This window comes from Grampus griseus (assembly GCF_964374135.1).
Source record: "Grampus griseus genome assembly, chromosome: 1".
NCBI classification, from domain to species: domain Eukaryota; kingdom Metazoa; phylum Chordata; class Mammalia; order Artiodactyla; family Delphinidae; genus Grampus; species Grampus griseus.
The window spans coordinates 137,623,585-137,637,392 of record NC_139017.1 but is presented as its reverse complement, the minus strand read 5'-3'; the positions used below and the strand labels follow the sequence as shown (position 1 = coordinate 137,637,392).

Here is a 13,808-nt window from a genome sequence, read left to right as displayed (position 1 = left end):
ACCATTTTAACCATTTTAAGTGCACAGTTCAATAGTGTTAAGTACATTCACATTGTTGTACAACCATCACCACCATCTGTCTCCGTTTTCATCATCTTAAACTGAAACTCCATGCCCATTAATCAATAACTCCCTATTTTCCCTTCCCCTCAGCCCATAGCATCTACCCTGCTACTTTCTGTCTCTGAATTTCTCTCTCATATAAGTGGAATCAGACAGTATTTATCCTTTTGTATCTGGCTTATTTCACTTGGTATAATGTCTTTAAGATTCATCATGTTGAGCATGGGTCAGAATCTTATTCTTTTTCAAGGCTGAATAACATTCCATTGTTGCAACTTAAAAAAAAAATAATCACAACTTTACAGAACAAAGAATTTATCTTCTAACTGTTTGAGAGTAAGATGCCAACTGATGCCCCGTCACTCCTGAATACTTAAGTGTCTATTTCCTGCAAAAAGGACATTTTCTTTCATGATTCCAGTCAATCATCAAAATCAGGAAATTATCTTAACACACTCTTACCAGCTAATCCTCAGACTCCATCAGTTTTCACAAATTTTCCCCCAGTAATGTTTTTTTTTTTTTTTGGCACACACTACTAATTTTTTAAAAAATTTCTTTTAATTGAAGTATAGTTGATTTACTGTATTGTGTTAGTTTCAGGTGTACAGCAGTGATTCAATTATATTTTTTCAGATTATTTTCCATTATAGGTTATTTTAAGATATTGAATATAGTTCCATGTGCTGTACAGTAAATCTTTGTTGCTTATCTATTTTATGTATAGTAGTTTGTATCTGTTAATCCCATACTCCGAATTTATCCTCCCCACCCCCCACTTTGGTAACCATAAGACTGTTTTCTGTGTCTGTGAGTCTCTTTCTATTTTGTATGTAGATTTATTTGTATTAATTTTAGATACACATAATGATATCATATACTATTTGCCTTTGTCTGACTTACTTCATTAAGTATAATATTCTCTAGGTCCATCCATGTTACTGCAAAAGGCAATATTTTATTCTTTTTAATGGCTGAGTAATACTCCATTGTGTATATATACCACATCTTCTTAAGCCAGTCATCTGTTAATGGGCACTTGGATTGTTTCCAATCTTGGCTATTATAAATAGTGCTGCTGTGAACATTGGTGTGCATGTATCTTTTCGAGTTAGAGTTTTCTCTGAACATATGCCCAGGAGTGGGATTGTTGGATCATATGGTAACTCTATTTTTAGTTTTTTAAGGAACCTCCATACTGTTTTCCATAGTGGCTGCACCAATTTACATTCCCACCAACAGTGTAGAAGGGTTCCCTTTTCTCCACACCCTTTCCAGCATTTATTATTTGTAGACTTTTTTTTTTTTGCGGTACACGGGCCTCGCACTGTTGTGGCATCTCCCGTTGCGCAGCACAGGCTCCGGACGCGCAGGGTCAGCGGCCATGGATCACGGGCCCAGCCGCTCCGCGGAATGTGGGATCTTCCTGGACCGGGGCACGAACCCGCGTCCCCTGCATCGGCAGGTGGACTCTCAACCACTGCGCCACCAGGGAAGCCCTATTTGTAGACTTTTTAATGATGGCCATTCTGACTGAGGTGTGGTGATACCTCATTGTGGTTTTTGATTTGCATTTCTTTAATACTTAACGATGTTGAGCATCTTTTCATGTCCCTGTTGGCCATCTGTATGTCTTCTTTGGAGAAATGTCTATTTGGGTCTTCTGCCTGTTTTTGATTGGGTTTGATACTGAGTTGTATGAGCTGTTTGTATGTTTTGGATATTAACCCCTTGTCAGTTGCATCATTTGCAGATATTTTCTCCCATTCTATAGGTTGTCTTTTCATTTTGTTGATGGTTTCCTTTGCTGTGAAAAAGCTTTTAAGTTTGATTAGGTCCCATTTGTTTATTTTCGGTTTTATATTTTGGCCTTGGGAGACTTAAGAAAATATTGCTACGATTTGTGTCAGATAATGTTTTGCCAGTGTTCTCTTCTAGGAGTTTTATGGTGTCATGTTTTATATTTAGATCTGAAAACCATTTTGGGTTTATTTTTGTATGTGATGTGAGGGAATGTTCTAATTTCATTGGTTTACATGTAGCTGTCCAGCTTTCCTCGACACTATTTGCTGAAGAAACTGTCTTCTCCATTGTATATTCTTGCATCCTTTGTCGTAGATTAATTGACTGTAGGTGTGTGGGTTTATTTCTGAACTTTCTGTTCTGTTCCATTAAGCTCTATGTCTGTTTTTGTGCCAGTACAATGCTGTTTTTATTTATTTATTTATTTTGCGGTACGCGGGCCTCTCACTGTTGTGGCCTCTCCTGTTGCGGAGCACAGGCTCCGGACGCGCAGGCTCAGCGGCCATGGCTCACGGGCCCAGCCGCTTCGCGGCATGTGGGATCCTCCCGGACTGGGGCACGAACCCGTGTCCCCTGCATCGGCAGGCGGACTCTCAACCACTGCGCCACCAGGGAAGCCCACGATGCTGTTTCAGGTGTTGTTTTGTTTTGTTTATTTTTGGCTGTGTTGGGTCTTCATTGCTGTGCACAGGCATTCTCTAGCTGTGTTGAGCGGGGGCTACTCTTCCTTGCAGTGCGTGGGCTTCTCATTGCAGTGGCTTCTCTTGTTGCGGAGCATGGGCTCTAGGTGCACAGCCTTCAGTAGTTGTGGCACACGGGCTCAGTAGTTGTGGCTCACAGGCTCTAGAGCGCAGGCTCAGTAGTCGTGGTGCACGGGCTTAGTTGCTCTGCGGCATGTGGGATCTTCCCGGACCAGGGCTTGAACCCTTGTCCCCTGCATTGGCAGGCAGATTCTTTTTTGTTTTTAATTTTTAAAATTTTTTATTTATTTATTTTTGGCTACGTTGGGTCTTTGTTGCTGCACGTGGGGTTTCTCTAGTTGTGGCGAGCGAGGCTATTCTTTGTTGCAGTGCATGGGCTTCTCATTGCAGTGGCTTCTCTTGTTGCAGAGATCAGGCTCTAGGCATGCAGGCTTCAGTAGTTGTGGCACGCAGGCTCAGTAGTTGTGGCACATGGGCTTAGTTGCTCCATGGCATGTGGGATCTTCCTGGACCAGGGCTCGAACCCGTGTCCCTTGCATTGGCAGGTGGATTCTTAAACCTCTGTGCCACCAGGGAAGTCCCAAACAGGCAGATTCTTAGCCACTGCACCACCAGGGAAGTCCAGCATGCTGTTTTGATTACTGTAGCTCTGTGGCATAGACTGAAATCTGGAAGGGTTACTCCTCCAGCTTTCTTCTTTTTCCTCAGAATTGCTTTGGCAATTCTTAGTCTTTTGTGATTCCATATAAATTTTAGGATTATTCTGGTTCTGTGAAAAATGTCATGGCTACTTTTTTTTAGCACTTTATATATATATATATATATATATATATATATATATATATATATATATATATATATATATATATATATATTTGGTTGCACCAGGTCTTAGTTGCAGCAGGCGGGCTCCTTAGTTGTGGCTCACCGGCTCCTTAGTTGCGGCTTGTGGGCTTCTTAGTTGTGGCACGTGAACTGTTAGTTGCACTATGCATGTGGGATCTAGTTCCCTGACCAGGGTTTGAACCTGGGCTGCCTGCATTGAGAGCACAGAGTCTTAACCACTGAGCCACCAGGGAAGTGCCAGTCATAGGTATTTTGATAGGGATTACATTAAATGAGTAGATTGCTTTTGGTAGCATGGACATTTTAACAATATTCTTTCAATCCGAGAGCATGGAATATATTTCCATTTCTTTGAATCTTCAGTTTCCTTTATCAGTGTTTTATAGTTTTCAGCATATTGGTCTTTCATCTCCTTGCTTATGTTTATTCCTAGGTGTTTTATTTTATTTTTTGATGTGATTTTAAATGGGATTTTTTTAAACTTATATTTCATTGTTAGTGTAAAGAAATGCAACAGATTTTTGTATATTAATCTTGTATCCTGCTACGTTGCTGAATTCATTTATTCTAATAGTTTTTGTGTGGAGACTTTAGGGTTCTCTATATAGAGTATCATGTCATTTGCAAGTAGTGACAGTTTTACCTCTTCCCTTCCAATTTGGATACCTTTTCTTTCTTTTTCTTATCTGATTGCTGTGGCTAAGACTTCCAATACTATGTTGAATAGAAGTGGTGAGAGTGGGCATCCTTGTCTTATTCCAAAATTTAGTGGGAAGGCTTTCAGCTTTTCACCATTGAGTATTACATTGGCTGTGAGTTTGTCATAAATGGCTTTTATCATGTTGAGATATGTTCCCTCTATACCTACTTTGGTGAGTAGGTATAGAGGGAACATTATCATGAATGGGTGTTGAATTTTGTTAAATGCTTTTCTGCTGTCTATTGACATGATCACATGGTTTTTGTCTTCCTTTTGTTAGTGTGGTATATCACATTGATTTGCGAACGTTGAACCATCCTTGTGGCCCTGGAATGAATCCAACTTGATCATGGTGTATGATCCTTTTTATGTGTTGTTGGATTTGGTTTGCTAATATTTTGTAGAGGATTTTTGCATCTGTATTCATCAAAGATACTGGACTGTAATTTTCTTGTAGTCTTTGTCTGGTTTTGGTATCATGGTGATGGTGGCTTCATAGAATGAATTTGGGAGTTTTCCCTCCTCTTCAAGTTTTTGAAATAGTTTGAGAAGGATAGGTGTAAGTTCTTTGTTTGTTTGGTAGAATTTGCTAATGAGGCTGTCTGGTCCTAGACTTGTGTTTGCAGAGAGATTTTTAAATTAACATTCTATTTCATTTCTAGTGATTGGTCTGTTCAAATTATGTTTCTTCTTGACTCAGTTTTGGCAGGCTGTATGTTTCTAGGAACTTGTTCATTTCACCTAGGTTGTCCGATTTGTTGGCATATAACTGTTCATAGTAAACTCTTATGATTTTTTGTATTTCTGCGGTATCAGTTGTTATTTCTCCTCTTTCATTTCTCATTTTGTTTAATTAGGTCCTTTCTTTTCTTGTTGAGCCTGGCTAGAAGTATGCTGATTTTGTTTATCTTTTCAAAAGCCAGCTCTTGCTTTTATTGCTCTTTACTATTGTTTTTTTTTTTTTTTTTTTTTTACCGTACGCGGGCCTCTCACTGTTGTGGCCTCTCCCATTGCAGAGCACAGGCTCCAGACGCGCAGGCTCAGCAGCCATGGCTCACGGCCCAGCCGCTCCGCGGCATGTGGGATCCTCCCGGACCGGGGCACGAACCCGCGTCCCCTGCATCTGCAGGCGGACTCTCAACCACTGCGCCACCAGGGAAGCCCCCAAATACATTTTTGATCCTCTTTTCTCTCTCTCCTCCTTCTGGAACTTCTATTATGTGTAGGTTGGCACGCTTTATATTAGCCCATAGATCTCATATGTTGCTTTCATTTTTTTTTTTCTTGTTTGTCTTTCTGTCTGCTGTTCTGATTGGATAGTTTCCATTATTCTCTCTTCCAGATCACTTATTTGTTCTTCTGTGTCATTTAGTCTGTTATCCATTACTTCTAGATCAGGTTTTATCTCGGCAATTGAATTGTCTAATTTTGATTGGTTCGTCTTTATAGTTTCTAGTTCCTTTTTACAGTGATCTGCATTTCTATCGATAATCTTCCTTAATTCCTTTAGCATTTTTTTTTTTTTTTTTTTTTTGCGGTATGCAGGCTTCTCACTGTTGTGGCCTCTCCCGTTGTGGAGCACAGGCTCCGGACGCACAGGCTCAGTGGCCATAGCTCATGGGCCCAGCCGCTCCGTGGCATGTGGGATCTTCCCGGACTGGGGCACGAACCCGTGTCCCCTGCATTGGCAGGCGGACTCTCAACCACTGCGCCACCAGGGAAGCCCCTCCTTTAGCATTTTTATTACTTCCTTTTTGAACTTGGGGTCTTATAGACTGGTGAGGTCTGTTTCATTATTTGTTCTTTCAGGGGATTTCTCCTGTTCTTTTAATTGGGAGTGGTTCCTCTGGTTTTTCATTTTACTTACTTTCACTGTTTCTATGAATTTAGGAAAACAGTTATCTGTTGTGGTCTTAAAAAGACGTTTTTATGTAGGAGTGTCCCTGTGTAGACTGTGTGTCCAATATTTTTGGTGTGAGGGCTGGTTTTGGAATGGATGCCTGCCACGTCTTTCGTCAGAGTGTGCTGGCTGTTATCCCCTTGATAGGGAGTGTGATTGGTGTTGCGGTGTCCAGAGCCTGTGTTGGATGTGAGGTGGGGCCTCCTCTTTGCTCCATGGCCTGTCAGGGGCGGGGTCTGCCCCTCCGTTGTTGGCATAGAAGCCATGACGGTCAGGTTCAGGCTTTGTTGCCCTTGAGTGTGTGCCCTGCCCCAAAGGAGGTGGTTGCTGAAGCAGGTGAGGCCCGTGTACTCACAGAGGACTTGTGCTCTACCTGGTTAAGCATCCATGATTCACTCAGAAGCAGCCCAAGGTCACGTCCCTTTCTCCATTTTGTTCGTCCCAGATCTAGTGCAAGGCTGTGGTGTGGAGTAGGCTGGAGTGGGGGTCAGGGCATTGTGGTTGCAGGAATTGAGGTGGCCGTGCTGCCACCTGGGACCTGGGGTTGCCTCTGTGGCAGAGCTCTCCCGGCACCTGGCCACTCCAGATCTGATGCTAAGGTGCAGTGTGGAGTGGGCAGAACTAGGGTGCTCCCACCGGGAAACCATCACTGCATACTCCCACCCAGGGCCTGCCTGACTGCCCAAGATTCAGCGCCTAGCCACTGTGTGTTCTTGTGGCACTGCCCGGTGTGCGCACTGACAATGTCTGCTGCAGCTAGACTTGCTACTGCTGTTCGGATGCTGACATTGGGTTTTGCAGCTACCCCAAATCACATCTCAGGCCTTCCAGGCTGTCTCTGTAGCTAGATTGAATCCTCTCCCAGGATCTGCATGCCTGAGATTCAGTGCTTAGCCGCTGTGTGTTCTTGTGGTGCCGCTTGGTGTGTGCACTGACGGTGTCTGCTTGGTTTGGCCCGCCCCCCTGGTGCGTACACTGACAGTGGTCTCCATCGTTGTGCTCAGATCACACCCCAAGCACCCTGGTCTGTCTCTGCGCAGCTAGACCGAATCTTTGCCGTGATCTTACACCAGGCAGTGGTGTGGAGTGAGTGTGGCTGAGGCACTGGCCCCTTTGGATTGGGAAGTGCAGCGAGGCAGCAGCCTCAAGTGCAGGTCTCTCTCCACCCTGATTGTTAGCAAGCCAGCACACGCGCATTCCTCTCGAGTAGAGTCTAGGCTTCTCCAGCCCCTCTGTCTGTGTCAGCAGATTTCCCAGCAGTCAAGGGGGCTTCCCAGGGTGAGGATCCATCCATGTGGACCTTCTCTTCCTTACAGAGCACTCCCAGGGGTGCCAGTCCCAACCTGATGCCTTTTTTTCCCTCTGTCCTGTCTAATCACATGGAGATCTTTCTTGCAGCTTTGGTTGTATAGGAGATCTTCTGCCAGTTTCCAGTTAGTTTTCTGTGAGAATTGTTCCACATGTAGATGTATTTTTGATGTTTGTGGGGGGAGGTGAGCTCCACGTCCTCCTGTTCCACCATCTTGATCCCCCTCTGCCTATCCCCAGCGGTGTTCTTTATAGCAAAAGGAATCCCACATTGTATTGTATCTAGTGCTCATGTCCCTTTAGTCTCCTTCAGCCTATGGAAGACTTTCTCAGTCTTCCGTCAGCTTCCTTGATCTTACCACTTTTTTTTTTTTTTTTTGCGGTACGCGGGCCTCTCACTGCTGTGGCCTCTCCCGTTGCGGAGCAGACTCCGGACGCGCAGGCTCAGCGGCCACAGCTCACGGGCCCAGCCGCTCCGCGGCATGTGGGATCTTCCTGGACCGGGGCACGAACCCGTGTCCCCTGCGTCGGCAGGCGGACTCTCAACCACTGCGCCACCAGGGAAGCCCGATCTTACCACTTTTGAAGATTACAAACCAGTTATTTTGTGGAAAGTCCATCAGTGTGTTTCCTTGTGACCATGACCTGGATTATGTATATTTGACTGGAATATCACAGAAGCAATGCTGTATTCTTGTTGCATCCCATCAGGTGCACATAATTTCAAATGTCCCATTACTGATGGTGTTCACCTTAGTCCCCTGATTGAGGTAGGGGTTTGCCAATCTTCTCTGCTGTAAAGTTACTCTTTTCCCCTTTGTAATTAGTATTTTATAGGGAGGTACTTCGAAATGGTACAGATATCTTATTCATCAAACCATCAACATAATCATTTATATCAGTGGATTTATGGTTTCTTACTTTATTCATTGAGTTATAATCTATGATTGTGGTTATGTTATGCTCAGATTTTCTCAGATTTGGTCAGTGGGAATGCCTTCAAATTTGCTTCTGTGTCCTTTTGACTTGTGTCCATTTTTAGAGCACTTCTTGCTTTCTGTCACAAGATGTTCAAGGCTCAAATTGTGCTTTCCTTGCCTTAGCTCTAGAATCAGCCATTTTTCCCAAGGAGGGCCTGGCTCTTTTTGGTGGAAAATGATACTTAGAAGTCAAGTAGTAGGTATATTCATGAGTACAGGGGTTAGGGGACGGAGGGTGCTCACTGCTCCAATGCTGTGTATGTGTGTGTATGAGCTCTCACTGGTATCTCCAGTTCTAATCCAACACTATCTCTTTCTATATTTTTAACAGTAACTTCTATTATTCTTAATATATTTATTTGTTTGATCAATCCCCCTGTATTTAATCCCCCTCCTGTCACCACCAGTGTCCCCTCTCCCTCGGGGAACCTTCCTCACCTCACTTGGATTCCTGACTCCCCCCAATCAGGCTGCTGCCCCAGCACAGTGCCCTCCTCATCCTACATGCACTCTGTCACCCCACGCTGCTTAACCACCCTGCATGAATCTTTTCCTCATCCTGCGTGGGTCCTCACTCCCCTCAGCAGGCCACCTCCTGCCATGAGTGGCTGCCCTGCTCACCCTGCTTAGCTGGCCAGTCTGCAATGAGGATGCCTATCTCCACTGGCCAGTCTCTGATACCCCCCACCCCCCAGCATCCCTCCTATGCAGATGTCTTCCTCAACCTACTTGGGCTTTGACACCTGCACAGGGCTGTCCCCTGTGTGGACATCTCTCTTCCCCTGCTCTGGGCCACTAGTGCTTTCTTTTCCCACACCTACTGTCTGTTGCACAGAATTGTTAGGGAAGGGAAGGCTCATAGGCCTGGACTTTCAGTCTTGGCTCCTCTGTTTACTAGCTGGGTTTAGTCAGTAAGTTATTTCCCCTCTGTGAGCCTTGGTTCTGTCTTTGGAAAATGGAGCCAGTAATATCTTTCTTAGTGTCGTGGGAGAGGATTGAGTGCTTTATACTCCACGACTCTATAAGGGAGGCATTCAGCTAATAACAGTTGCATGTCTTTAATGTTTCCCCAGACTTGGCCTCAACATGCCTAGTGCTGCTGAAGCCCTTTATTTGTATCTGACTCCTGCTCCCCTGTTCATCCTGCAGGTCTACTTTGAGGATGACGACAGGTCAGAACTGTACCGGGTGCCTCCCAAGAGCACCCTGCTGCAGGTGCTGCAGCACCCCAGGTGAGTCACCTTCATGGGGCTGTGTAGACCAAGAAGGACGCTCAGGTACCATCCCAGGGATACAGCCAGGTTCTCGTTCCACCACTGAGTGTTTGCCTTGTACTCCTCTCCCTTCTGCCCTGGATACAAAACTGTGTGAGACAGCGACCACAGAGACTGTCCTGGACCATCGGCCAAACAGGTTGCAGTGTGATGACTCAACCCATTGCACTGCAGCCATGACGTCCTCAGGGAGAGGTCAGTGGGGCTGGTTGAGAAAGAAGAAGCTGCCTGGCTTTTGTACCAAAAACAGCTGGGATGGCCCTCCTATTCCTGATTGTGCCTGTGTCCCCTGATATCGTCACATGGAAAGAGCATTGGCTCTTGAAGTCAGACACCGTCATTTAGTGGCTCTTTGGCTCTGAGCACGTACTGCCTCCCTGGGGCTGTTTCCTCATCTCTAAAATGGGGATAATAGCTGTTGCCTGCATGTTTCTCAGGTATTTGAGAGAGCAGGAGTCACAGAGCTCTGATGGACTAGGGGGCAGTCTTGCTGTGAGAGGGCAGCTTTGTTAGTCGCAGCGGCAGCCGGCTGGATTTGGCAGTTGTCTCTTTCTTCAGCTTTGGGATGTTCCTGGACTATAAGGGAGTGCCCTCAGGAGCTTTGTAAGGTGACTCTTGGGCTACTTTTCCCTAAGCTTTGAGCGAAGCAAATGTCTTGCATCTACGCTAAAAGAGCTAGGGCAACGAGGGTGGTTGGGCGTGGTAGGAAATGAGGCTGGAGGACCAGGTTAGGGCCGTGCGCAGCAGCCTTGAATGCCCTAAGGAGCACGAACTCTATCCTGATGGTGGCGTATGGAGCCCCAGTGGGTGTTCAGGTAAAATTTACCAAGGAATGAATGTTCAGAGCTTGTGTACTCTTCGGTGGTGAAGCCTGAAGTAGAGGGTGGATTGGAGAGAAGTGTAGGAGGCACGCTGGGATGGGAGCTGGTGATGTGCTGACTGACTCGGTGTGGGTGTCCAGCTGGCCCTGATGCTTCTGCTGCGGCCTGGCAGGCAGGCGGTGAAGGTTTCTTCAGATACGATCCATGGCTTCTCTTGGCAGCACTTTTTTCTGGCCCTAAGTCTCCCTTCTAGTTTATAGACAAATTTTTAGCTGTTCATTTTCTCAGTTGTGAGATTACCCAGAATTCTTTAAAGGCCCAAGGTCTACTCTACCCTGTCTTCCAGAAAATGGGGGAGAAATCTAAACAGAAAGCAGACTGATTTGTGGAGGAAAACCAGTTTCATGCTTCTCAGAAAGTGTAAATGCATTGGAAATGATTATTTTTTTAATGACTAACATAGGCAGGAGGCTTAGCACGGGTGACTGGCAACTTCAGACCCTGAACTGGGTGCTGGGCCAAGCTACAGGCTCCTGTGTCCATACCCAACTCCATGGGGTGCTGCTAACACCCCTGGACCCGGGAGGCTAAGGCCTTGCCTAGCCTGCCCACTCCATTGCTTTATGCCCAACAGCTGCAAACGCTCTAGTGACCCGCACCTCCTGGCTTTTGCTCCCCCATGCCCCGTCTCTACCCCTTTTTCAGTTAACGCAAGCTGAGACATGGCAGCTTCCCGGAAGCCTTTCCTGATTCCCCTTTCCCATAGAGGGAATCACGTCCCTTGGGCTAACACCATACCTCACAGATGCTTCTACAGTTGTGCCTTGCTGTCATTATTTATCTCCCTCCCCCCAGAGAGGGATGGTGAATTTTGTTTTTTGTTTAATGTGTGCTTTCAGCAAGGGGCCTGGCTTACCCTGGGCACTCACTGTTGAATGAAGGACTGAAAGCGTGTTCCTGTTTTATTTCACGTTTAGCCATAGACATACATGATGCTATAGGACTTGCCCAAGGGTTCTCACTAGGTTCTAAGGGAGAGAGGGTCATGCTAATTTGCAGACTTATAAACAACCAAACAAGTAAATATGCTGAACTTGCATTTTAATGTTGACTCATATCTAAAGGTTCACCTTGACTTGTTGGGAAGGTCCATGGATGATTAAGATTGCAATTCAATTAACCCCTCTCTTTTATTGTGTTCACTGCAGGTACTTTGTAAAAGCCCTGACACCAGCATTTTTGGTCTGTGTAGGATCCTCTGCTTTCTGTAGGAATTATCTCCGGGGGAGAAAGGTGCGCCAGGTAAAGTGACCGGGCCGTGCTGTGAGAGCCAGGCCCCCTGGACCTCCTCCCCCGTCCTGCTCCTCAGCCTGGGGTCTAGCACACTTGAATCAGCAGGACCTGCTCCTAGAATCCAGCGGTTTATTTCTGTCACCCTGGGGACAGGCCTTCCCTGCATTGTGGTTGGGAAGGAGCTGCCGACTTCCTGAACTGCAGCCTCTCTGGTCAGAGTGCTGAGCTCCAGCTGGTCTTCACTCATCTCTCTTGGTACAAAACTCCGTGCCTTGGTCATGACATCCTTGGACTCACTGTGAGCTGTGTTACCCACCAGCCTCCATCTCTGACCTGAGGAACTCACTGGTCTGTGGACGCTGACTCACAATCCAGTGACGTGGTTCTGAACCTTTGTGGAGTCAGAGGCCTTAGAGAAGCTGTGGCTCACACTGCAGACATACACAAACCATGCGTGTAATTGTAAGGTATCAGAGGTGAGAGACTCGGGCCTCCCGTGACTTCACGAGCACAGACGGCTGCTCTGTGGGGACGCTGTAGATCCCTTGGGGTGAGATGGGGCCAGGAAAGCCAGGTCCTGTTTCTGTATCTATAAAGACCTACAAACTGGGGTCCTCCAGAACCCCTAAAATGTTTGTCACTTTTCCTGATCTTTGCAGTATGGAGAACTGTGACATACTTGGACAGTATGTCACAGTTTTTACATTTCAGAATTTTATGCCTTTTAAACTGGGAAATCTTTTTGTGTGTTGAGTCACTGTCATACGTTGTATTTTTGTCTGCAGCTTTTTGCTTCCTGCTTCCTAGAGGATTTTATATACCCTTACCTTGCGTTGCCCACCCCGTCCCCCAGCGAAGAGTGTACTTCCCTGCTTCTGATGCAAAGGGATGTGGACATGTCCAGACCGAGCTTACAGAGCATCATGTGGTAGGCTTTTGCTCTTTTCCCTCTGCCGTGGGAACATATTTCCCAGAGAGGGGCTGTTCCTTTAGCCTGGGTGTCAGATGCTAAGACACATGGAGCAGAGCTGAAGCAGCTGGCCTGCAGCCATTGACTGTAACATGAATGAGAAATAAATGTTTGTTGTAGTAATAAGCACTGAGATTTGGGGGTTGTTTGTTACTATAGCAAAGCTAACTAATACATCATTAAACTGAAACCAGCTGCTGTACTTAAGATCGACTAATTTGGGGTTTTGTGCTGTGCCTGCCTTTGTCTTTGAAGCGCATTTTGCTGTGGAATATTTACAAAGGACCAGGCAGCTTTCTTCCAGGTGCAGGTCCCTGCCTGTGGCTTGTGGCCAGAGAGCCGAAGTCCAGCCTCCATCCTAAGCCTGGCTTAGGCCACAGTGAGGCCATCCTCTCTCACTTTCCAGCAGGACTCCATGCTTTGTGTAAGAGGCTAACATTCAGCTAGCAGCACCCCCAGCAGGCACTGCAGGGCTCCCTGCAGGAGCCACCACACTCTCATGGGGCAGAGCAGGTTCCAGGGTGCCGCCTTACTCACCTGTGACGTAGACTGGTTACCGTGCCTTCTGGACACTGAGGCTGGGGTGAGATGCCAGATGAGAGCAAATTGTACGGTCACAAGTATACGCACCTTGAGAACGATCCCTATGTGACCATCATCCCCGTCACCCAGCCCTTTCGTAAGACTCCCGGCAGTCAAGTCCTCAGTCGTTTCTGCTCTACCTTCTCTTCAGTCCCTGCCCCGGCTCCAGCTGGGGTGGGACACAGGCAGAAAGGGGAGAAAAGGGACTTAGGATGGCGAGCTGTGAGACCAGAGGTAGGATCCTGGTGCTGCTGACTTGCTGTGACTGTGAGTGAGGGACGGCCACGTGGAGAATGGTCCCTGTTCCCCCCTCACAGGCATGTCTGAGGCCCTGCTGTGCAGGTACCATGTGCAAAGTGCTCAATGCAGTGCCTGGCACATAATTACTAATAACCAAGTCTTAACTCAGTGACACTATACGCAGGGGCACATCCATACACACCTGTAGCACTTAGACCAGTGATTCTCAACCAGAGGCAGCTTTGCATCCTGGGGGGACATTTGCCAATATCTAGAGACATTTTTGGTTGTCACAACTTGGTGGAATGCTAGTGGGTGGAGGCCAGG

General features: G+C 46.5%; 1 protein-coding gene across 1 annotated transcript in view; it reads left to right on the top strand.

The window, feature by feature from the left end:
• The window catches only part of TTC4 (tetratricopeptide repeat domain 4), a 39,461-nt gene extending 26,613 nt beyond the window's left edge, over positions 1-12,848 (top strand). The window contains exons 9-10 of the mRNA XM_082652753.1: positions 9,451-9,533; positions 11,605-12,848. Coding sequence (XP_082508879.1) covers positions 9,451-9,533; positions 11,605-11,707 — 186 coding nt within the window. The 3' untranslated portion in view covers positions 11,708-12,848. The remainder of the gene's footprint in view (positions 1-9,450; positions 9,534-11,604) is intronic.
• The last annotated feature ends 960 nt before the right edge of the window (positions 12,849-13,808 follow it).